The sequence below is a fragment of the Pteropus alecto genome, unplaced genomic scaffold (assembly GCF_000325575.1).
Source record: "Pteropus alecto unplaced genomic scaffold, ASM32557v1 scaffold43, whole genome shotgun sequence".
Lineage (NCBI taxonomy): Eukaryota > Metazoa > Chordata > Mammalia > Chiroptera > Pteropodidae > Pteropus > Pteropus alecto.
The window spans coordinates 8342595-8366712 of NW_006435764.1; the positions used below are offsets into that span (position 1 = coordinate 8342595).

General features: G+C 54.8%; 1 protein-coding gene across 4 annotated transcripts in view; it reads right to left on the reverse strand.

The window, feature by feature from the left end:
- Positions 1-9053: 9053 nt before the first annotated feature.
- CD6 (CD6 molecule) overlaps positions 9054-24118 on the reverse strand; it is a 42244-nt gene continuing 27179 nt past the window's right edge. The window contains exons 2-13 of one of the 4 annotated variants that reach the window (XM_006911236.1): positions 20724-20792; positions 19403-19753; positions 18350-18661; positions 17330-17632; positions 16153-16221; positions 14949-15083; positions 14510-14608; positions 13257-13373; positions 11501-11572; positions 11033-11275; positions 10636-10737; positions 9054-10087 (exon numbers count right to left, since the gene is read on the reverse strand). In XM_006911236.1, coding sequence (XP_006911298.1) covers positions 10023-10087; positions 10636-10737; positions 11033-11275; positions 11501-11572; positions 13257-13373; positions 14510-14608; positions 14949-15083; positions 16153-16221; positions 17330-17632; positions 18350-18661; positions 19403-19753; positions 20724-20792 — 1937 coding nt within the window. In that variant the 3' untranslated portion in view covers positions 9054-10022. Of the gene's footprint in view, positions 10088-10635; positions 10741-11032; positions 11276-11500; positions 11573-13256; positions 13374-14509; positions 14609-14948; positions 15084-16152; positions 16222-17329; positions 17633-18349; positions 18662-19402; positions 19754-20723; positions 20793-24118 lie in introns of all 4 variants that reach the window. The other 3 variants (XM_015588643.1, XM_006911237.1, XM_015588644.1) reach the window with 3 other exon arrangements.

The following is a 24118-nucleotide window of genomic DNA, read 5'->3' on the forward strand; positions in this document are numbered from 1 at the left end:
CATATGCGGAGGGACGTGGGTGTTCAGAGGTGTCACTCGCATCTCACGCAGGGCTCCGTGCCGGGATGAGGGGGTCCTCTAGCCCCCTCGGGCAGGGCCGGGGCTCACCGACAAGTGAAGAAGAACTGGGGGTGTGGGAGCGGCTGGGACTTCAGAACACTTGGGTGTGTCCTGCTGGGGGGGTGTTTGGGTGCAGGAGGAACAGGGGAGGAACAAGGCTGAGTATTTTCATTGTTTTAAATTGGGGCAGAAATGAAGGATGACAGTGACCACCACGTGCAACTTTTAAAACACCTTTTGGGGACACAGATGTTCAGGTTGCAGCACCATCTATTTATAGAAATGCACGTCAAAGGAACACAAAGCCAACTTCTCAAACAGACAGACAATTAACCAAAGACCTTCCGGTGCCGTGTGAAGGCTGTAGGATCTCTTTCTCCAGGGGCACATCTGTCTGTTGTACCTGACTCTGAAGCCAGGCAGGGCCTCTTCACTCCATCCCTTCCCCCGGGACAGGGAAAAATCATACCATGGGGTGGCAAGGGTCGAGGAACCTCAGGACCAATTTTAAGGATTTTCCTGACAGCTTTCCAGAGCGAAGGGGCCAGATGGTTTCCGCTTTGCCTCCCTGTTAGATTAGTGAGACCTGCTCTTCTTCCCCCTGCAACGGACTCTTTTTGTTTCCATTTTTCCATTCATCCTGGGAGAATAAGGCTTTCTTTCTGAAGCATCAAAGTACACAAGCAAACGACACAAGCAAACGCCGCTAGGAAGGTGGGTGGTAGGCTGCAGGAGCTCTAACGCTTATTCATCCACTGATGTGGGTGATGTTTAGAAGTGTCTGTGTATGAGGAACAAAAGTGCAAGGGGCCAAAAAAAAAAAGTGCAAGGGGCTTGAAAGGCACTCGGAACGAAGCTGAGGACGGCTCCTCCCCTCCTCCCTCCCTCCCTGCATCCATGCCTCTTTCCCGTCCTAATAATATATGAGTCGTATTGTTTTTCTCGGAGACCTTCTGCTAGAATTGGGGGAGAGGGTGAAGACAGGAAAAAAAAAAAAAGTTCAGGCCTTGCCCTTGAGGAATTTATAATCTTGATGGAGAAACTATGAAAAAAAAAAAATAAGAAGAAGAAGGAAAAGTAAGATATCGAACTGAAGAGTTAAGTAAATGGAGGGTGGATGGCGGCAACCAGGTATCTCAGTGTTAAAGTAGGAGGTCACAGATTCACAGGAGAAGGCTGGAATGATCCACGTAGCACGAGACCGGAGTCGGAAGCGTTGGTATGAGCTCATGTTTCCCTTAGTCTACATACAGGTGACTGCATGTGGCAGTGTTTATGGATCTGTAAATAGACGCATATTATCTACACACATGTACACACATATATTTCCTTGCTCGGTCGGCCGACAGGGCCTAGGACCAACCACGCTCTAGTAGCGACAAGCACGCTCAGTGCCCAGATCTTGGTTTCTAACATTAATTCAACGACGGGAGGAACCAGGATGTCCTTGGAGAAGAGGCTAATGCCAAGACTGGAGCAGGGGATGTACCAGATGAACCTGGAGCAGCTCGTAGTGCCAGAAGGTAAGGAAGGGCTCATCAAACAAACAAGCACAAATGCACAATGATGGAGTCTGTGCAATGGTCACAGGACCCCAGGGAAGAGCTCCCAATGGCCGAAGCTGCTCAACTGGAACAGCAAGATAAAGTAGTACTGGATTATAACCCAAAGGAAAAACCCACAAGCCAAAACTGATGTAAATGACTGAATAAATTAATAGAGGAAGATAGAGAAATCTCCCATGCAGAAACATTTCAAATAATTGATGCAGGCACCTCGTCTTCAAGGCGGTGGAGCGCGACTCCCCATTTTGTGAGTGTGAGTTGCACGGAGAGACTTTCTTCCAGCGAGTGAAGTATGCGAATGGGGGCAAAGAGCAGCTTTGCAGTGGAGAAGCCTGACAGACGCTGCCGCGGCCAGTGACCAAGGTCGAGATCAGCAGTGATAAGTCACGTTGAAAGATGAGCCACTGATAGGGTGGGATGAGAATGGCTTTTCACCTCTGTGATCTTCCTCCTTCGAACCCATAACCCAAGTTTCAGGATAAGAAAACACATCAGAAATAAATGGAGGTCGAGGGTCATTTTACAAAATACCCGACCAGTACTTCTCAAAACTGTCCCCATTATCAGAAACAACAGACGTAGGAGAAACCATCCCAGCGAAGAGGAGTCTAAAGAGATGTGATGAGTAAATGTCACGTGGTGGTCAGGATGGGATCCTGGAGCAGAAGAACGACATTAGTTAAAAATGAAAGCGATCTGAATAGTATATGGACTTTAGTTAATAATAATGTATCCATATCAGCCCGTTGATTGGGATGAATTTGCCATCGCCAATGTAAGGTGTTCATGATAAGGTGTAGGAGAACTCTGTACTATGTACGTAATTTTCCTGTAAATAGAAAACTATTCTAAAATAAAGTTAATGTTTGAAAAAATAAATATGCCGTAAGACAAGTCGGGAGAAAGCCTGGCTTGCAGTCTGAAGCAGGGGTCAGGATGGCGTGGGTCCCCGGAGGACTCGGAGTAGACAAAGACGGAGGTGGCTTGGGCTGTTCCATCTACCTGCGTGTGACAGACCGAGGCCGGGTCCCGCTTCTCACACACTGATGATGTTCTCTTGCCTTCACCAGCTCTGAGCTGCCTCTGCTGCGTACCTGCTCCGGGGACACCTGCTGGCCCTGAGGTCTCCTCCTCTGGACTCCAAGGACGCCGGATATTAAGATTCAGAGAAGCAAGCTCTACCTGGACACTCCTCCATCCCAGCCCCGCCCAGAGTTGTCTCTGTCCGGCTCGTGAGCTTCCTGAGGGCAGGGACCCTGTCCTCTCTCAGTGCCAGGCTCCAGGAGGGGCCCAGCCCCGAAGGTGCCTGTTAAACTGTCATGGGATGAATGTCGCTGGGCTCGTAACCATAGGACAGGGTCTCCATATCCTTAGATCACAGGCCACTAATGAGAAAGCGACACCCTTTCAATTCTGTGCCCGTCTTTCTCAAATCATCAAAGAGAACCTCTCAGGCAGGAGCGAGGAAATCTTAACGTCTCCCCACGCGTGCCCATCCCCACATATAACCAAGAACAGGCAGGTCTCAGGCTCAGACTTAGCAACCCATGCAGCCAGAACAAGTAATGGCATCGCTTTAATTTAGAATTACCTTCGATCTGTAGCAAGCGATACTGTTTTTCAATTTAAAACAACAACATAAAGTTTCCTTTATGTATATTATGTGTAAGAATAATGCAAAGAACTCCTGCATACTCTTCTCTTGGATTCCCTAAAGTTAAAATTTATCTGCGCATGATCTCTCTCTCTCTCTCTCTCTCTCTCTCTCTAATGCAAAGAACTCCTGCATACTCTTCTCCTGGATTCCCCAAAGTTAAAATTTATCTGCGCTTGATCTCCCTCTCTCTCTCTCCCTCTCTCTCTCTCTCTCCCCCACTCCTTCCTTCCCTCCCTCCCTCTTTCCTCCCCACCTACCTACACATACAGGTACACACAGGTTATTTTTTTCTAAACCATTTAAAAATTGGTTATCCCTTTATTCCTGAATACTTCAATACTCCGGAGCGTATTTCCTGAAAACAAGAACATTGTCTTACATAACTACAGTACACTTATCAAAATCAGGGAGATGACGCAGACACAATAATATTATCCGATTTCTATGTCACCATCTGTCCCAATAGGGCCGTTTCTAGCAGAGGACCACCCCAGATCACGCCTCGCATCGAGTCGCCTGTTTCTTCAGCTCTTTCTGAAATAGTTCTCGAGTCTTCGTGTTTCGTGACATTAGCATTTTTGAAAAACACATGCCAGATATTTTGCAAAATGGCTCAAGGTGCCTTTTACAATAAATTTAGGTTTTCAAAATGAGACTCCATTAAAAGAAAACCGCTAAGTAGGCAAGAGAACAAAAGGTTCGCAGATAAAGCGAAAACCATGAAGACTTACACGGAAAACTAAGGTTTGAGAAATACTGATTTTCGTCAGCTTTGTTCTGGCCCCTGAGTCCTCATTCCATGGAGAAGGCCAGGCTCTGGGTCAAGGAATGTGGCTGAGCAGTGGGACAAAGGCTGTTCCAGGACAGGGGCCAGGCTGGTGGGGGCTCACCCTCGGGGGAAGGGAGTCGGGTGCTCTCTCCTGGGTGCTGGTGAGTGGCTGGGAGGAAGGCATGCTTTTGTGTGGGTTCATGGTGCATGCAAATCCCAACCGTGTGGGTCATCAAACGAACGGAATGGAGAAGAAAGCGGCAGGAAGCCTGGAGTATGGAGAGGTGAGTTTCTTGGAACCAGAGGGAGAGAAGGGATCTCGGGAGCTTTACTGGGCTGGGCTCCACAGTCAGTGCTATGACCACACTCTGGGGGGCTCCCCGCAGCCGGAGGTGCAGGATGACCTGGCCACCTCTGGCCCTACAATACCCCCAGGTAGGTAGCCTGGGGACAGAAGGCTAGGACGGCCTTGCCTGACCCTATAGCCCACAGGGGCCTTTGCACAGGCAGGGTGAGTGGGCATGAGCCGGGATGGCCCTACAAGGGACGGCCCCAGGTCTCGGGCTGTCCTGTGCCTTTAATGTGGGCTCACTCTCGCTGTTCGCAAGGTACACGCACCCACTCTTCTGGTTCCCAAGAAAGTGGGAGGAATGAGGGCGAGAGCAGGAAATGGAGCAAACTGCAGGAAGTCCGGGCCCTGCCATAGAAGGGCCACAGGTTTGGGGAAGAAGAGGGTGACCATCATGGCGACGTGAGAGAAGGTGTCCCTGTGTCTTGGCATGCAGAAGAGTCGGGTGGTTACTGACCCCAGCTATTGGAGCATCTCATCCTCAGAGGACAGCAGCCTCCACACGCCAGGCTGAGCGAGGCCCCGGGGTGGGGTTGCGGTGTGTGTGTGTCGCGGGGGGAGGGTGTTGGCTGCTCCCAGAGTGGAGAGTGGGAGGGAAGCAGAAGCCCCCATTTGCTGAATGGTGGTATCTTCTGGAGGGAGAGCGGGGTGTGTCCTGGGAGCCGTGGAGACAGTGCGCATGGATGTGGATCTTTCTCCCGCCCCGCTGTGTGAGAGAGTGGCGGGGAAGGCAGGTGTGGGCCTCGGCCCCCGCTCAGTGGTGGCGGTGAAGGCAGGAGACCCCCCTGCAAAGGGTGTCGCTCAGGAGGAAAATGAATCTGGGCAGAGCCCATGGCCCTGGGGGTGACTTCCTCTCCTCCTTCTGCACTTGGGGGAGCTGGGGTGTTGGGGGCCTGGGGAAAAGGAGCCAGGATGGGGCTGGGGGTCCTCTTGGAGCGGGGGGAACAATCTTTCCCCAAGAAAGGATGTGTTATTGTCCTCCCTCCGCCGCCGTCCCCTCTGACTCCTTAGCCATCTACCTTTCCATCTCCTTCCTTCCCTCCTTCTTGCATGCCCTGCAAAGCCCTGCTTTGAGTCTGGCTTCCAGGGTCCTAGCTGAGTGACCCTGAACTAGTTCTATGACTTCTCGAGCCTTTCCTTTTCTTCCCTGGAAGACTACGGAGGTTAGAACACCCGATTGCCCTGAGAGGGTTTGGAGGTTAAGTGAGCCGCACATGTAAGGGATTCAGGACCGGGACGGGCTCCGGGGAAGGGACTGATGAGGGTGGCGTCCTGGGGCCTGCTGTCTCTTGCCCTGTCTGCTCGGAGAGCGCGTGGCCCCGCCCTTCTTTTCCTGTCATCGCTCTTTCTCTTCTCCCTTTGTCTCTCTCGTCTTTGTCTTTCTTCCTCTGTTGCTATTTCGGTCCTTCCTTGATGGTGGTGGTGAGGGGTGAGCCTCTTCTCATGTCAGGATGCCAGAACCCCGTCAAACTGGTAAACAGCTGAAGGATGTGGTGGGAGATGAACTTTCCACTGATGCGACTTTGAACTCATCCTTCCTTGACGGGTGTCCCCTGCCCCTCCGCGCTTTGGAGGCTCCATCCCATCTTCACGAAGCCAGGACAGGAGACCTGGGACCACGGCCGAGACGGGTCCACGCTGAGCGGCCAGGCGGGGCTCCAGGCACCTCTGCCCATCTCCAGAACCATCGGAAGGGTCTCAGGGAGGGACGGAAGTGGAAACCACAGATGGGGCGATAGGGAGGGATGGGGAGCTCAGTGGTGGCTTGGCAGATGTGCCTCAAAGATGAGGTTTCCAGTGGAAAAGGTCAGGTACCAGCAGGCGATGCTCGGCCGGGGCATGGAACCTTGAACCTGAGCTCCTGGGAGCGGCATTAGAGCCTTATCCAAGCAGCCCAGGGAGCAGGCAGGAGCCGAGGCCCCCCGTGGGATGGCCCTGCTCAGGTCCTCCTGGCCTCCTCCCTTGGCTCCCAGATATCTGGAGGAGGCCGATGAACCGTGGGGCTGATGTGTCGATGACCGTCCCCCTGGGCGGTCGGCTCAGTAAGCATGGAAGTGAACCTTTAGCGTGGACCTTGCCACCTCGGGAGGCCACGTAGACTGGCAACCGGGGCCTGGCAAACTGGTGGCCCTGGGGAAAACAACGAACCGTCCCGAGCCCGTTTCCCTCGTCCCCGACGTGCGGATGATACGAACACCTCCCGCGGCTGTTTGGGCGCTCGCGACCCCGCACCTGCAGTGTGCCCAGAGCAGGGATGGTGCTCTCTTGCTGTGTGACTTGGGCATTTTACTTAACTTCTCTGGGCCTCCGTTCCTCTCACCTAAGAAATAGTTGGTGTGAGAATCGACTGCCCTCAGCCTCTTCTCTCAGGCTGGACCATCTTCGGCCTCGCGAGCCTCTAGCTTTCTCGCTCTGTCTTCGCTCTCGCCGTTCCGTCGACTAGGACTGCCCGTCCCTCTCCGTGCCCACGCCTCAGTCCTCCTCACGCTTTCCGGCCCGCTCAGGCGTCGCCTGCCGGGGAAGCCTTCCCAGTTGGCCTCCCTCCAGCCGGGTCAGGGGTTCTCCTGGGCCCCCCACGTTCCCTGTGCATCGCCTGTCACTATGCTTGGATACAGCCCCTGCCCACGTGGACATCCCTGGGGGCAGGACTCAGGTGCCACCTCCACTCAACATTGCGATGTTTCCTCTTCCAGACCCTTGCGGCTTATGATAACTCGTGGTCTCCTGAGAGTACACTTGCTGTGTCGTGTGTGACTTCTCTCCGGTGGTCCCACGGTCTGAGTCCCCAGGAGGCATAGACACAAGGCATGGGGAAGGGCCCTCCCTGTGAGCAGCCCCTGTCACCCAACCCAGGAGGCTGACTCAGGCAGGTTCTGGACACCAGCCCTCAGAAAGTCCCCTGCCACGTGTGACCCTGGTGCTCCCAGGTTGTCCAGGAGCTGGGAGGGGGCAAGGGAGACATGAATTGGAGTTGCCCAGTTTCTCTGGGACTGGTGCGTGCGTGCGTGCGTGCGCGCGTGTGTGCGTGTGTGTGCGTGTGTGTGTGTATGTGTGTGTGTGCGTGCGTGCGTGTGTGTGTGTATGTGTGTGTGCGTGCGTGTGTGTGTGCGTGTGTGCATGTGTGTGTAGATAGGGAGGAACCAAGGATGGGGGAGGGGCTCTGGTGAGAAATGATAGAAAAGAGGGTGTCACCAATTCCTGAGAGTCGGGGTTGGGGAAGGGATGAATTGTGACTTGGCTCTTAACTCTCTGAGTGACCTTGGACAAGTCCTTTCCCCTGTCGGGCCTCAGTGTCCTCGTTTATAAAACGGGAGTGAGCCGATGCTCCCCATGCCTCCCCAGGCACCGGTGCCTAAGACCCTCCAATGGCTGCCTTCTCTTTTCCTCCCTTGTCTCCTTTTAAGATTTCTCACCTCTGTTGATTAAGCTAATGAGAAGGGACATTTGTCACCAAGACTCTAACCTGTGCCACCACTTACGTGATGCCTGTGCACACTTTACAAACTTTACAGCTAAGGCTCAGAGATCTTGAGTGGCTTGCCTGAGGCCACACGGCCAGGACAGGGTGGAGCTGGGATTTGAACCCAGGCCTTCAGACAAAAAAGGCTTTCGCAAACTGCCAGGGCGTCTGTCCCCACCCACTCCCGCCCTGGCTCCTCCCCTAGGAATCCCCCTCGGCCTGGGGAGGGGGCCCCATCACAAGGACAACCACATCCTGTGACGGTGGCCCTGGGGAGTGCCAGCATTCTCTCCACGTCTGGGACAGGTGAACAAAAAGCAGGCCCCGCTCAGCCCCGCTCAGCCCCGCTCAGCCCCACAGGGCAGGATCCGCAGCCCAGCCTCCTCCGCCACCCCTGCTCTGGAAAACGTCAGAGGACACCTGACCCCCGCCTTCACCCCAAGGCAGAGCTGGGCATCGGCCACTGCAGCTGGGCGAAGATCCCAGTTTCTCAGCAGGTGGAGGATTCCTGTATGAGTCGTCTCCACAGCCCCCTCCATGTCCACCAGCCTCGTCTCCAACTCCTCTCAGGGCCTGGGATCAATTCCTTTGCCAGGCAGCCCTGACCATAAGCCCCCTCCGGTTGCCCTGCCTCCGAAGCCTTTGGAGGCCCAGGCTGGAACTCACTCGGTGCAGCGACCCAGCAATGCACCTCCAGGGGGTGGAGTGGCTGCCCCGCTCACCGGCCACAGGCATCTGTCATGGAGTCCACCTCCTCCAGGGGGACAGGCCCTGCATCTTCTTGTCCCTGTAGCCCCAGCATTTTTAATGGCACCGGGCCACAGTAGGTTTTCCAGTTTGCCTCAGAGATAGAGCTGCACCACCCAGCACACACATGCACACACATGCACACACATGCATGCTAGCCCCAGCATTTTTTATGGCACCAGGTCACAGTAGGTTTTCCAGTTTGCCTCAAAGATAGAGCTGCGTCACCCAGCACACCCATGCACACACATGCACGCATGCACGCACACACACACATACACACATGCACACACACATACACACATGCACACACACATGCACGCACGCACACACATGCACATACATGCACACACATGCACGCACGCACACACACACATGCACGACCTGGATTCTGTAAGAGTTCAAGGACTTAATCACTCCACGCCCCAGTTTCATTCAGCAATTAGTTTAATCTCAGGATTCTCAGAATGGGACGCCAGGAGTCGGCCCTGAGTCCCCCAGCCTCTCTCTGGAGGATGCTGGGTCAAGTTCGTGGCTCTGGGTGTGACTCATCCAGGAGGCTCCCATCAATCTAATCAGACAGATGGGGACTCAGGGCTTAGTGCAGATGCTGGGCCCCTCCTGGCAGACAACTCTGCACTTCTGCCCCCTCAAGGACTGGGCCCCGACTCTGGGTCTGTTGGGGGGCTGAGCTCAGCTGGGACCATCTCTGTAAACCACAGGAAGCTCAGAATGAGGATCCGTTCTCCAGGGACAGTCACTGCAGACCAGGGCTGTGCCCCGGGTGGGCTCCTGAGGTCTCTAAAGGCAGGACTGGCCTCAGGCCCCAGCCCCTGGGTCGTGGGGAAGGGCCGTCCTGCTCACTGTCAGCTGGAAGGCTGGGCTCCCTGCCCCGAGTGAAGCCCGAGTTTGCCACTGTGCCACCCAGCCCCAGCATCCGCCTGTCAGAGCTACAGCAACCCAACAGGCCCTGCGCACGGGGCCTCCCTGGGCAGGACTGGGATGGGGCCGGCTTCTGCCCCTCTCAGTACCTCTGGACCCTGAGTTGCCGGAGACTCAGGGAATCAAAGCACCAGGCACCCAAGGGTCAGAAGAGGCCTCAGGAGTCACCCAGGTCAACCCCTCCATGCAGCCTGCCGAGAGGTGGCCCCGACTGCTTGTTCAACCCTGAGACAGTGAGCTCACTGCATCTCAGGCAGCGCCTTGCTGCCGTTTGGGGCTGAGGGAAGGCCAGGCCAGCAGGTTCTGTTCGATGGGTGGAGATCCAGTGGTACAGGATGTGGAGCTTCCTTTCATCTCTCCAGGGGAGGTCTCCCAGCCCCCTCGGGGACGATCCGGAAGGACAGGGTGGGACGGGGCAGCAGGTAGAGCAGGAGTCTAGTGGAAGGAGCCACCTGGAGCCTTGCCGAGAATGTCTAGGCTGCTCCGATGTCATCGTAGTCATCGTTGTCAGTGGAATCAGGCTGGGGACTGGGGGATCCTGTGTGTCCGGGAGGCTCAGGTCAGCAGGATGCCCACTCGTTGCCCCGGCTGCCCCATGGGACAGAGCTGAGCAGGTCTGAGTCCACACCCACCTGTCCCATGATGCTGTGGGGCACGGAGTGACAAGACTCCCATCACATCATCTTGCTCACTGCCATCTCCCTTGCTAGAATGTCAGCCCAGAAGGCAGAGCCTTATCTGCTAGTTCAGGGCTATAGATCCTACACTGGCACAACAGCTGATGGACAATTGATGCCGGGTGCCCCTTCGCTACCACGGTCTCCCCCAAGGGGCCATCTGACTGCTTCTGCTTGAATGCCTCCACTGATGGGGAGCTTACTTCCTCTCCAGGCATTCTCTCTGACTCTTTCTCTGTCCCATCCACCTCCATTTTTCCCACCTCCTCATATTCCTGCTTTTAAAATATATCCCTTTACCTCTCTTCTTTTCTCTTTGGATCCAACAGACCCAAAGCTCCCCCCACTCGTCTACTCCCCAGTCTCTCTCTGTCCCCCCTCCCAGGACCCCATCCCCCACCACTGGCACCTGGACACCCAAACTGCTCCATGGGAGGGGGCTGGGGCGGCGGCTTGTAGTTCTGGTACCACTCCCCGGATGAGGTGCTGGAGCTGTCGTCAGCTGAGGGCCCTGCTGGAAACCCCCAGAGCCAGTCACCCTCTGCCTGGAGACAGTCAGTTCACAAACTGCCAGAGCTGGGAGGCTCTCACAACTCCAGAGTCAAGTCCTTAGCTCAACGAATGAGGAAATATAGGCCCAGAGAGGGGAAGAGACTTGTCCAAGGTCACACAGCAAGTGACTGCAGAGCTGGGACCAGAATCCTGAGCTCAGCCTGGTTCATGGCTCTCAGCTTCATGCTTCCTCTTGCCAGGTCAGAAGGATGGGAGGATGGGGCACACACAGAATCCTCACAGGCTCGGCTTACCTGAAAAGGTTGCTTGGGAGCCAGCCAGCTCCAAGTTCGGGGGCTCCAGGAAGGGGGTCCTCTCTGAAGAAAAGCCCTGAGGGTTCCATGGAGGTAGCTTTCTGCTGGGACTATTGCAGTAGTCCTCCCCAGACGATGTGCTAGACTCGCTGTCGCTCCGTGGGTGCTGCTGAGGACTCCGGGAGAGGGGATCTGCAATGCGGTGTCCCGGGTTGACAGGTGGGGCCTGGGAGGCATGGTCTTCTTCAAGTCGGGGGCCAGGAAAAGGAGAAGGGTGAGGACAGAAGGTATGCAGCCAACAGGCTTTAAATTAGACTTGAGAAAGAACTTATTGCCAATAAAAATTATTAGTCGGGAAGGACGTGTTGGGGGAGGTCGCTGCTGGAGCTTCTCAAGGGGAGCTGAGCTCCTAAGTCTGGAGGCGCAGCTGACATGACCCCCTCCACGTCCCACCCCGGCCTGACTCACCTTCCTCCAAGGGGGGCATCTGGAACCTGTTTTGCCGGACCTCCTCCTCGGTCACTCGGTGCCGCTGGGAATCTACAAGCAGAGGTGGTGATGGGGAGGGGCGAAGGTTCCCTTGTCCTGAGAGTCTGGAGAAGGGGCTGGTGCTCCTCAGGACTCGGGAGGGGGCCACTAAGGCTGAACAGGTTGGGAGGACAACCCCGGGAGTGCGGAGGCGCGTAGCCTTCACCATCGGATCCCAGGCTCACATCCTAGTCCAGGAAGACCCCAAATCTCTGAAACCAGCAAGGGACGGGCTGCTTCCAGCCAGAAACCCTAGTACCCTGCGACCCATGGCCCCGGCTGCCCTTCCCGCTACTTAAGGAGATACCCTCGCGCTTGGGCAGACCGGACAGGGAGGAGAAAGGCAGACACTGCCGCTTCGAGGAGCCCTCCCAGAGCGGAAGCCGAAGGGTCTGGAGTCTGGGCGTCACAGCTTCCGCGGCACCTTTGTGTCACAGAAGAATCAGGTTGCTGCAGATTCATGGGGTCTTAAGGACTCCAGTGTCTGGAATCTTGGAATCGGCTTTTTTGAACCTGGAACCACTGATTTTTAGTCTCAGTGTCCCAAGATTTGGGGTTCTCAGTCTTAAATTTTACATTTCGGGGCTCAGGATCTCGAGTTCTAAGGACACCTCATCCCGGGGGCACCCAAACTCTGGTGCAGGGACCGGCAAAGGTGGAATCATCCACATCCCACCCCTAGAGGCCCTGATTCGGCAGGTGGGGCAGAGATGGCTGGCCGTCCCAATATTCATTGTCCCCTCCTGTAGTAGCAGGACAGCCTCTGGCCTTTATCTGGACACACAGCTGACCAGGACAGAGGCTTCATCTCCCTGCCTCTCTTGCAGCTGGTGGAATGTGAGTGGAAGCCATATGGGCGTCCTGCCCTGAGAGTAGAGTGTCCCATCTGCGTATTCCCCCTTTCCACTGGCTAGAATGTGAACACGATGAGCCGCTCCGGGCCACATGGACAAGGCTGACATCTTAAGGACTGCAGAGTAGCAAGCAAGAAAGAGCCTGGGCCCCCGCCAACTTCTCAGACATTGTCATTTGGTGGTCTCTATCACACCCAGCCAAACTCTCCTTCTAACTGAGGTAGTAGGTGCAGGGCGGGGCTCGGGAATTTGTGACAAGCTCCCAAGAGATTCCACCATAGGTATGAGATTCTTGCTCTCTTCCCACCTCCCAGCTTTGCACGGGCCCTGCCTTAAGCTCTGTCTTTCCTCCTGCTACTCCAGAAGGCAGAGAGAAGAGCTAGAGAAGCAGGGCCAGAGGTGGAGGTGGGTGAATGCGTGGGGCGGGGGGAGGGGGGCGGCGAGATGGGGAGGATGAGACATGCAAAAGGAGTGTGAGCGTGTGAGAAGCCATCTGACCTGTGCCTCTCACCTGGACTCCCTTGCATCCTATGCAGACGCAGCTACCTTTGGGTGAATGTCGAGGGACAGGTCTTAAGACCCTGCACGTGCAGAGGCACATGTGGGAGAGGAGGCAATCGGAAGGGAGATGCCTCAAGACGTGCAGACGCCCCCAGGATCACAAAGCGCTTTGAAAACTTCGGTGTGGGACCATTGACAGCCAAACCAGTGAGTAACGGGGGCGCTTCCAGCCTAGTGCTGTGGGGCTCGTCAGGTCGAACCTACTGAAGGTCCCCAGCCAGTGGGGCCCTCTCCCTGGTCGGGGTGGGAGGCCCTTCGGGCACGTGGGCCCAGGCACTCACTGTAGAAGGTGGTCAGGGCCACGGGAGGCTGGGCGCTGAAGTCATAGTGCTCATAGTCTGAGTCTGAGTCTGAGTCGTCGGGGGCTGGGGCCTGGACCTGGATGGGCATCTTGGGAACTGTGGAGAGAACAGAGTGGGGGGCGTGGCAAAGCGATGGGTGGAAAGGCACAGGGAGAGGTGGGTGGCAGAGAACGTGGGTGGCGGGGGACGAGAGAGGCAGGGAGAGTGCCGGGCAGCCCGTCGCATGCCAGACCGTCCAGCCTGCGTGTCCCGAGCTCTTCCCTCTCATTCCACACATGAAGAACTAAATAACATTTATTTATGCAACAAACCAACACTTCCAGAGCAGTCACTCCATGCCAGGCGCTATTCTAACATTTATGAATATTATCTCACTTAATTCTCATAACAGCTTTGTGGGGTAGGTACATGAGTGGTCCCGTTTTAGAGCTGAGGAAACTGAGGCACAGAGGTTCTCACCTTGCCGGAGAAGTAGGCAGTGTGGTTCTTAACCTCTAGACCATAAAATGTAGTGAGCAGCTGCTCTGTGCCCAGCCTTGTTCTAAGTTCTCTATTCACAGTCTCTTCTCAAAAATATGCACATACTGTATGCAGAGAAGATCGGTAATATTTGGCTGAGTTTTGTGTTGGTTTTCCTGTCATTGGAATGCGTTCAAATAAAGGCGATTTAATATATTCATAATGCAATGTGATTAAACTCTAACTCCTTTACAAGACTTTTAAGTGGTATAAATCCGTGTCATAAAATATGAGTGACTGGTCCAATTCTTTTCATTCAGAAAACATGAAATAAAATTATGCTCCAGAGACATATTGATTTCTCAGGGGCTGATTGAGCAGGTGATGATATCACAACCTCCTAGCCCATCAGCAGAGCATTCCAGAGACATATTGATTTCTCAGGGGCTTACAGGCAGGCTGATTGAGCAGGCGATGATATCACAACCTCCTAGCCCATCAGCAGAGCAGAGATTTCCAATGAGAACAATGTCTAAAATGCCCTGGGCTTGTATCGGTCCAGAACTCTCAAGCCTAGAATCCTGGAATGACTGCGCTGGAAAGTCATCTGCCCATCAAGGCCCAGGCGGGAGACTCGACGTGCTCAAAGTCCCGCAGCTGTGCGTGGGCTGACCCGGGTCCCATCTCCGGCTGGGGCGTTGCTTCGACTTAAGCAGTACTGACCCTTCCTGTCCTCTCCAGCCTTCCCCACCCCCAGGGGGGTGACATCCTACCTTCTTCTTTAGGGATGGTGATGGGGACCTCTTGGTAGCTATTGATCCCTGCTGGGGTGGTGGTGGGTAGGAGCTGGTGGTTCACCGGAGCAGGGAGGGCTGAGGGAAGGCAGGCGGATTCTACGAGTCATTTTTTTTTGCCGCTTCCGGTCTCCCTGGTTCTGTTCTCACCACCCTCCTCACCACCACCCCCAAACACACACACACACACACACAGAGTCTGGTCCTCCCGTGGGGCCCACATCGGTCCACTACTGTGCAGCATGCTGGGAAAACTCTTCCCATGAGAGGGTGCTCCCGGGGCCAGGGCTGGGTGGCCATTGCTGTGTCCCTGCCACCTCAGCTGGGGGTCCCCAAGGCTCACGTCCCCCTGGGAGGGCGTGAGCTGCACCGTCCCATCCCTGGGCCTTCCCTGTGGCTTCCAGATTTCTGCACCTACCATATTTCCCTTTCCCTTTCAAGAGGATGACGGTGATGACGATGAGCGAGCCGAGGAGGAGGACTCCCAGGACGATGCAGAGGATGAGGAGTATTAGCTCCCGAGATTCCTGGTCCTCCGTTTTCACGGAAGGTTCTGAAAGCAAGAACCCCAGATCAGGGAGAAAGAGAAGTGGACATAGGCTTCTCCTTGTCCTTCCTGTCTCTCCATCCTGTCGGCAGCTGATCCTCTTCCCTTTGGACCTACCCTCCACTTCCCTTTAAAAAAAATTTCCAACTTGCTTTTAGGCGCCTGGTATACAGTAGGTGCTCAAGAAATGTATATCGAGTGACTAACTGACTGAGTGAAACGTTCTCCTTGTCACCAGCCCACAAGGATCTCTCTCTGCTCAGCAATTATTGAGTTCCCACTGTGTCCCAGGCACGAAGTACTGGGGATATCAATATGACAACGGAGCCACAGGCCTTGAGGGTCTCTGTCTAGTAAGAAGATCAACGAGTCTATTCAGTCCACTATGTGAGGTGCCCGCTGTGATGCGGGTGTGGACAGGGACCTGGAGGGGCAGGCACGAGGCCCTGCTGAGGTCGCTTAATTCTCTACGGGGGGAGACCAAGGATGGCTTCCCAGAGAAGGTGACTCTGAGCTATCCTTAGTAGTGAGCATGGCAGGGACTCCATGCCTGGACTGAACAATCACGAGAATAACCGACGCCCAGACAGCGCTCACTGTGTACCCAGTAAGCCCCTGTTCTAAGCGCTTTATAAAAATTAATTCACTGGAGACTCACAACAGTGCTGGGAGAGGTGCTGTGATTATTGTCCTCGTTTTATAGTCAAGGGATCTGAGGCTCAGAAAAGTTAAGAGGTGCCCAACGTTGCACAGCTGGCAAGGGGCACAGCTGGGATCTGAGCCCCAGGAGCCTGCCCCGAAGCCAGCCAAGCTACACCCAGCTGGCAGGTAGACCGAGCATGGATCTGGAGAGCAGGACTTTGGATACTAATTCCAGCCAACTCTGCCCATCAGTTCACCCTCTGAGCCTGAGGCTCTTCCTCTGTGAAGGCGAGACCAGTGTCTGGGGGCGGGGAGCGGGAGGGGGTGGCGGGCGAGGGACACAAACCATCAGGCCCCTCCTGGGAGGACACACACATACAAATGGCTGCAGGTGCCCGAGGCTCTGAGACACTGTGTACCCAGTGACACTCACCTACTGTGACCGCTGGCTGAACACTTGCAGGAACTTCAGGAGTGGACAGATTGAGCAGACTCCGGGAACCTGCCAGAAAGTACCGCCTCATTCATTCAAAACATATTACCATATTACACCTACTGTGTGCCAGGGACTGAACATGACAAACAAATGACCTAGAACTGGGGGCTAGGTCCCAGAGGGGCACATGGCTAACGTACCCTTCCCACCTCCTACAACATGGAGAATCTCATGGAGTAAATGCTGGGAAAACCCTTTGGTTAGAACAAGAGGCTAATTAAGGAATTATCCCTCCCTTTTGCATAATCTGCTGCAGACCACAAATCCCTTTTCCATTCAGTCGGGTTTGTTCTTCAGGTGGGAAGCTGACATTATTGTCATTATCATAAGCACGTGACAGGTCAGGGATGGAGCTTACAAATCCCAGCTACCCCGTGAGTATCGGCGTCCACGTCGACTGGAAACTGACACCTCCAGGCTGGTATATGGCAGAGCTGGATTTCATAGCCAGGTATCTGAACTCCAGAGACATTAATATCGAGTTTCCTCAAGTCAAACCCTCTTTCTTTTTCACACCTTCACAAATCAGGGTGATGGCATCAATTACTACAATTGATGACATATCAAGAGTTTATTTTGGTGGCGTTTTTGTCTGCTATGGTACATAAAATAATAATGGTGTGACATATTAATGTTGTCTTAGATTTGTAAAAATACAGTAGAACCCAATTCACAGAGCGGATGTGAAGCTTAGCCAACATAAGATAGACTAAGGGTTTGGCAACACCTAGTACATGATTAAGGCTCCAGACACTGTCACCGATCTTATTATTAGTGTCTCCTAATATTATTTTTACTAAGATCGTCAGCCCTGGGATGGCAAGTTGGTTTCATCTCCTGAGCCAAGTCTGGTCCGCAAAGGCCACTGCTTTAATAAATATTTGATTCAGGGTTGTAGCGCTGAGCCAAGGATTTGTGGAAAAAGGATGCCCTGATTAACTAGCACATCTGCCCTGGGCATGCTGGGGCGACGGTCCCTCTGGTGCCAGTATTCGTCATTCCTGATCCAGTCCAAGGGGTGGTGCTTGGGCTGCCAGTTCTCAGGCTGTGGATTCCGGGTGGAATTCCCGGTCCACATCTGGGAGCGAGGGTGGGTGCGTGGGAGGAGGGGTACCTGAGCAGAGGACCCTGGCTGCCATGGACTGGCTGCAGAGGTTGGAGTTGTTGAACCGCCAGGAACAGTCCGAGAGGGTGGGCTCTTCTCCCTTGCACGAGTAGTACATCCTGCCCGACAGGGAGTGGGGCAGCCCCTTGGGTATTCTGGCCACGGTCCCACAGCCCAAGGCCCGACAGAGCACTTGGGCCTCCGACGTGTACCATTCACTGTCACACACTGTGTTCCAGACGCCACGGAAATGCACCTCCACTTGCCCCTCACAGGAGTCACTGCCCCCGGTCAGGCGCAAGGACTGGTGCTCTGTGGGGTGGGAGGGGGTGGGGCGCAGGGTCAGGTCTGGATCCTTTGGCCCCAAAGCCCCATTAGCCCAGATGCACAAAGGCAGACACCTCACGCCCAACGGGTCTCCAGATCTCGTGTGCTCTCCCTGACATCCACATCGCCCTCTCTGCCCCATCTGATGTGGCTGCAGTTCCCTACATCCTTGCTACACGAAGTGCGGTCATGGACCGGCAGCACCGATGGTACCTGGAATCTTGTTAGAAATGCAGACCGACTGAATCAGAATCTATATTTAACAAGATCCCCCCAACCCCCGCCATTCCCCTGCACCTTATAAAGAAGCACTGGCTGGACCAGAATTTCATGGCCTCAGCTGGACTATCGATGGCCTCCCCAAGGGCCTCCCTGCCTCCATCTCCCCTTGCTGCTCTGAACCAGAGAACCAACTCCCACTCAGGAAGTCTCACCTCTAATGCCATCTCCTCCAGGAGGTGGGCAGGCTTATTCCTCCAGCCCTGGATTGCCTGTTACCCCTAAACTTCACCTGGCTTCCTTTCCTAGGGCATTTACCACTCGTTCCCTGAGGTGGTGCTTGTCTGAGTCTCATCTCCCCTCCTGGACAGTGACCATGCAAGGACAGAGACTCTCTCTCTAGCACTAACTCCAGGCCTGGTGCCCAGTAGTTCTATAGTAAGCGTTGATGGAGGGCGAAGCTCAGGAACGTGGCTCACTCACCTGAACATACCACACCAGCGTCCTCCTTGTGGCCACAGTAGCGGTCTCCGGGTAGCCCAGGGCAGTCCCACAGGTAGGCCTCCACCCCAGAGCAGTTCACCTGGTCTCGGTGGATGAGTCCTTGGCCAGGGGCAAAGTGCAAGCCGGGCAGAGCCTGGATCGCCCAGCCGCAGCTCAGTTGCCGGCACACCACGTGGGCGTCCTCCAGATCCCACGTGTCGTCACACACCGAACCCCACTGGCCGTGCTCCAGCATCTCCACGCGGCCGGCGCATGAGCTGCCACCGTCCGCCAGCCGCAGTGCACGGTTCTCTGGGAGGGGACGGGTAGGGGTTTGTGGGTGGGGAGAAGAGGGCGAGGAAGGTAGAGGGTGGGAGAGGGTCAGGGACTGGGCCCTGGGCGCGAGAGTTGTGGGCAGGGCTGTGGACCCTGTGAGAGGGGCTGTAATCCTCTGGGTAGGACAGGGGACCCCTGCAGGGCTGGGGACTTGGTGAGCAGAGGTAGAGGGACTGGTCAGGACTAGGGACTCGGGAAGTGGAGCTGGACACCATAGAGTCAGAGCTGCGGAGCCAGTGGGAGGGGTTAGTAACCCGGCGCAGACTAGTGGGTGGGGCCAGAGGCCTGGTGGGCGGGGCCTGAAGAGCAGGGCTGGGGGCTGAGGAGCATCAGTACCAAAGGACCCTGGGAACCTGGCATATTTATGCTCATGAGAGGGGGAAGCGGAGACAGAGAAGACAGAGGTCCAGAGAGGGAGGGGAGAGGGGCTCGTAAGTAAGGCCTCGAGATTCTGTTAGAATTGGGGACCCGAGGTGTCGGGTTCTGGATCAGGTGGGCCAACTGGAGATCTAGTAGGGGGCAGGGTCTGAAGGCCAGATCTGTGGAAATGTTCAGAGTTGGAAATGGTACAAAGTTGCAGTCCTCTGCCGTGGGGACCAGTTGTGTTTGCGTCGGTGGTAGGTGCGGGTGGACAGGAGTGAGGCAGTGATTGAAGGCCCGCCAGGGACGGGGGACAGGGAGGGGCCCCGGTGATGGGCGCAGGGCGGTCCGCTGTACCTGCACAGGTGACCTGGGCTGGCCTCTGGTTGCCGATGCACGCGTGCTCCACCACCTCACAGAGCTGCCACTCAGCGCCACCGCAGAGGATAGCCGGTGCCAGAGCCTGCGTGACGTTCAGGGCTTCGCTGGCGTTCCCCAAGGCCCAATTTCGTGGCAGCTCTGGCGTCGGCGGGGGCTGGACCGGCGACCCCGCCGCCCCGCCGCAGCCCAGCGCACGACACACGGCCTCGGCGGCTTGGAGGTTCCAGAACGCCTCACACACGGGCTGCCAGGACTGCCCAAGACGAACCTCCACCGTCCCGTTGCAGAGGCTGCTCCCGTTCACCAGGCGGATCCCTAGCTGCTCCCCTGGAAGAACCAGACAGCAGCTGAGGCCTGGACAGGTTCGGACTCGGCGGATGCTAGGGATGGGATGGGCGCGGGTGGCTGTCAGGGGCTCCACCAATGACCTGCTAGTGACCTTGGACAATACCCTACCTGACTCTGGGCCTCAGCCTTTCAGTCTGCAAAGTGGGGCTGGGCTGGTTCATCCCCCAGCCCCCTTGTGAGGCCTGACCCTCTGGTTCTCCTTACAGTCAGGAAAAGCTGGGGCTGAGGACGACTCGAGGTTACAGAGAACCAGGGGTCCAGTCCCCACAAACCCTCCTCTCTTGCCCCCATCTCAAGAGTACCCTGTGTGAAAGAGAGGCAGACTTCCGGTACCGAGGCCCTCCCTGGTCCCTCCACTGTTCTGAGGGCACTGACTACCACTTCCGAGGCCCTCCCTGGTACTGTGGGTGCCATGCTTCCCCTCCCAGGTCCCTCCACTGTTCTGAGGGCACTGACTACCACTGAGTGTCACTGTGACCCCCCACAACCCTGCAGGATGGACAGACATGGGGTTAGTGATAGATTTGAAGACAGGCTGCCTCTCTCTATGGCGGCTCTCCCTTACCTCCCCAGGGAACCCCCAGGATTGCACCCCAGTGTTAGCACATCGCTTTGCAGAGTAGGTCCTTTAAAAATAGCTGTTGAATTAACCTAGACCCCATCTGGTGGACCCCCACCACCCCGCCAAGACTTCTTTAGCTTATTCTCAACAAATCCCCTTTAAATGCTCACTGAACACCCTATCGTGTATCAGTGACTTTTTATTAGTGGCCTCTCGAAGGTGGCAGTTCTAAGATCTCCAAGTGAATCTAATGTGGACCTTCAAACATTGGATCAGGAAGAAGTGTTGTCTGAAGTTCGGGTGTCTCCCTGGTACCCTCAAAGTCTGTTTCCCCTTCCTGTCATTCCAGAAAGCTGACCAGGGATCCCAGAAAGATCACTTCCTCACCTGGCTCCAAGGGATGGCTCTCTGCACTGCTGGTATCGGGCTGGCCGGAAGGGGCTGGAGACGGGTGACCTGAAATCAATCAGCAGCAGCCATGGTGGGTGAGTGAACTCAGGCCTGGAGGGCACAGAGGTGGACGGAAGGGCAGGGGCACTTCCTGGAGCCTGCCGTGACTATGTGAGGCCTTTGGGAAGACACGGTCCTGGACCTTCACCTCCGTTCCAGTGGAGGGGGTACTCACGCCTTGGAGCCTCAGCATCCTCTCTTCATCTATTAATTGTGCGCACATCCTCAGAAACCCGAGTGGAGCGGAGAAGGGCCGTGGGCTTTGGGGCCAGACCCGCTCACTGGTTGAGTGACCGTGGACAGGTCACTCCCTCTGCCAGAGTCCCAACGTGTAGGCAATAACACTTAGGAAAGTATTGTGGGCTAAAAGGAGACAATATCTGTAAAATACCTGGCATACAGGAGAAGCTTGCCAATAAGAGTTATTTTTAGGAAAAACACATTTTTGCTTGGAAAATTTGAGAAATTTTCTCAAATTCAAATTTCTCGAATGCAAATTTCGAGACTCTAGGGTAACTGGCCCTCCTAGGAGGGGACCCATTGGACGGCAAGGGGCTTTCAGACACTGAGAAACTAACATTTGCTGAGGGCCGATTATGCCAGGTCTTTGCATACGTTATTCCATTTACCTTCGCCAATATAGTGACGCAGCCATTTGCACTGTTTACGAATTAGGAAAGGGAGGCCCGAAGGCTAGACCTCGATTACTCGTGCCAGATAGTGCCCATTTGTCCTTCCAGAGCCGCTGCCCACTTGGCCTTGGGAAAACGGATGTGTTTGGACTAAATCAGCGTCTTCCTGGGTCCTTTGGCTTCTGTTTGGCTCAGCCAATGGGGCGCCTCTGGCTCAGCCAATGGGGCGCCTCAGCAGACAGGAGAGAGGAGGACAGCGAGGCCATGGTGTTTATCCCCCTGGCTCCCTCCCGGCGAGGTCCTTTGGGAAGGTTGTGTCCTTCCTCTGAATGTAATTGTCCTCTCGAGGTAGTCACCTCTTCGTCACTCTCTCCTTCCCGGTCTCAGTGGCCACTCCCTGGTCTTGTGTCTTTGGCCCTAGGGCGGTAACAGCTCAGCTATTCTGAGCCCCGGGACTATATTATCCTTTGTAAATAGTGCTTTTGCAAATAAGCCTTCTTCAAACTTCTATTATGAGTGTGCTGCCTGTTTCCTGTGAGGACCCTGACTGACACGTGGCCTGAGGCCACCAGCTAGCAGGTGGCAGAGCCAGTATCTGAACTCTTTCCAAGGAGTCGGCTCCATGTTGGGCAGGGACATTCCGGTGTGCAGAAGCACCAAGAGAGCAGTGGCAGGGACCACTGTGCTCACGGAAGAACCCTTCCACATTTCTGGGTCTCTCTTGAGCTTAGGTTGGGGCCACTGAGGTCTATGCAGGATGGCGTGAGCCCACTGTGGAGCCAAGGTCGGTGAGAGGCGGTGAGCCTCCCCGATCTCTTTCTTCTCTGTCATGGCCTGGGTTCCAGATGCAGCCACAAGACGGAGGGGAATGTTGACCCCAACTCAAATTCTATGTGAGTAAGAAGTGAATCTCGATTGTGTTAAGCCATGGAGGTTTGGGGTGTGCTTGTTACCATAGCCTGGCTTGGCCTGACTGCTCAGTTGCAGGCGTGACTGCTACACATTCTCAGCCTCCCCTGAGAAGAATCCAGGGACTCAGGCCATGCACGTGCGCATGCACGCACGCACACACACACACACACACACCTACAGACTCAGCTCTGTTACGAGCACCCGTCTGGGCCACTCCGTCACTCAGACAGAAAGTAATCAGGCCTTTAATTGCCCGTCCTCACCGACTCACTGCTTGGCTGCCGATCCCTGAAGGAGAAATGACTCAGGATTCAGAGCACAAACTCCACAGCTCATGAAATATTCAGAACAAGAATCCAGATGCCCTCGAGTTAGGATTCCGGAATCTCGTTCCCAATAGCAGTTGTCCTCCACTGCGGTTTGTCATATTCCCATGTGTGGGGGTTGGGGGATTGGGATGCTGGCTGCAGCCTGTGTGTGTGTGTGTGTGTGTGTGTGTTTGTGGGGTGTGTGAGTGTGTGGTTATGACCATGTGTGTACCACTGTGTGCGAGTGTGTGTATGTGTGTGTGCGTGAGTGTGACTGCATGTGTGTACATGGAGCATTCGACCTCAGTTCTGTATCATCCCTCTGGGTCTGGGAAGCTATTTTGTCATGCAAAAAGCCACACAGGTCTTCTGCTAGACTAGAAAACCCTAGAGGGTGGGTGCAAGGCTGAGTCAGCCCTGAGTCCCCAAGGGTGCCCCACACAGTGTTTGCTGATTAACTGAAAGAGGGAGCAGGGGCTGCCAGCTCCAAGGGCAACTGTCACCAAGGCAGTTTATCGAGACTCGATATACTCGAGGGTATGTTTTCTGTGTCACAGGCATTTTCCTGTCCCCTGTCGCAAGAAGGGACCCTGGCTTTGGTGTTCTTTGACTTCTGTGCTGCAGGGGCGGACGCAGAAGTTACTTCCCACCCTCCCCCACCCAGGCCTCCGTTCACAGAGGGCTCGATGCAGGATCACTGCTTCCCAGACATCGTCACTGCCTCACCCCGTGCGTCATACTTTTCTATAAATTCGATTCACTTTTTGGCTGCAATAAATTTATTTGAAAAGGAAACTTTACCCTTTCCTGTGAACTGGCTTTATAGCACTAAGATGCTCGACCGTAAAAGTATTTATTTCAGTTTTTCGAATAGCAGCAAACGATTGGAAGCAGAGTGAATTCCCATCCCTAAGGGAAACTGATGAATAAGTTATGGTCCATTTGCAGTGTGGCATCTTACGCAGCCTGAATGAAGAACGAAATAGACACACACAAGCTGGAGGGCTTTCCGGGCTGTGTCGAGTAAGGAAGCAAAATGCAGAGAAGAAAATAGATCATGACACAACTTTTTAAAAAGCAATGAACCGAAAAAAAAAGAGAAAACCTTCTTAAAAACTGGTATGATTATGCAAACATGGAGAAAAGTATGAAAGAACGCACGCCGGATTTTTTAAATGGGCAAAGTTAAAAGGTGGGTTTCCGGGGAAGGACAGAGCGGGGCCAGCGGCCCTGGTGTTGGGCGTGAGCATTCACAGGACCCTGAGCTTACAAGGGCCTGGACTTGGTTCAACGCTCTGCTGTCTCCATCTTGAAATTTTTCATAACTTTTGAACAAGGGTCCCGACATTTTCATATTGCACTGGGACCTACCGATTATGTAGCTGGTCCTGGGGCCGAGTCTTGGAGATGTGAGACGAGAGGAAGCAGGCAATGAAAGAAGCAGCTAAAAGGCTACACTTTAAAAAAAGCAAATATGTGT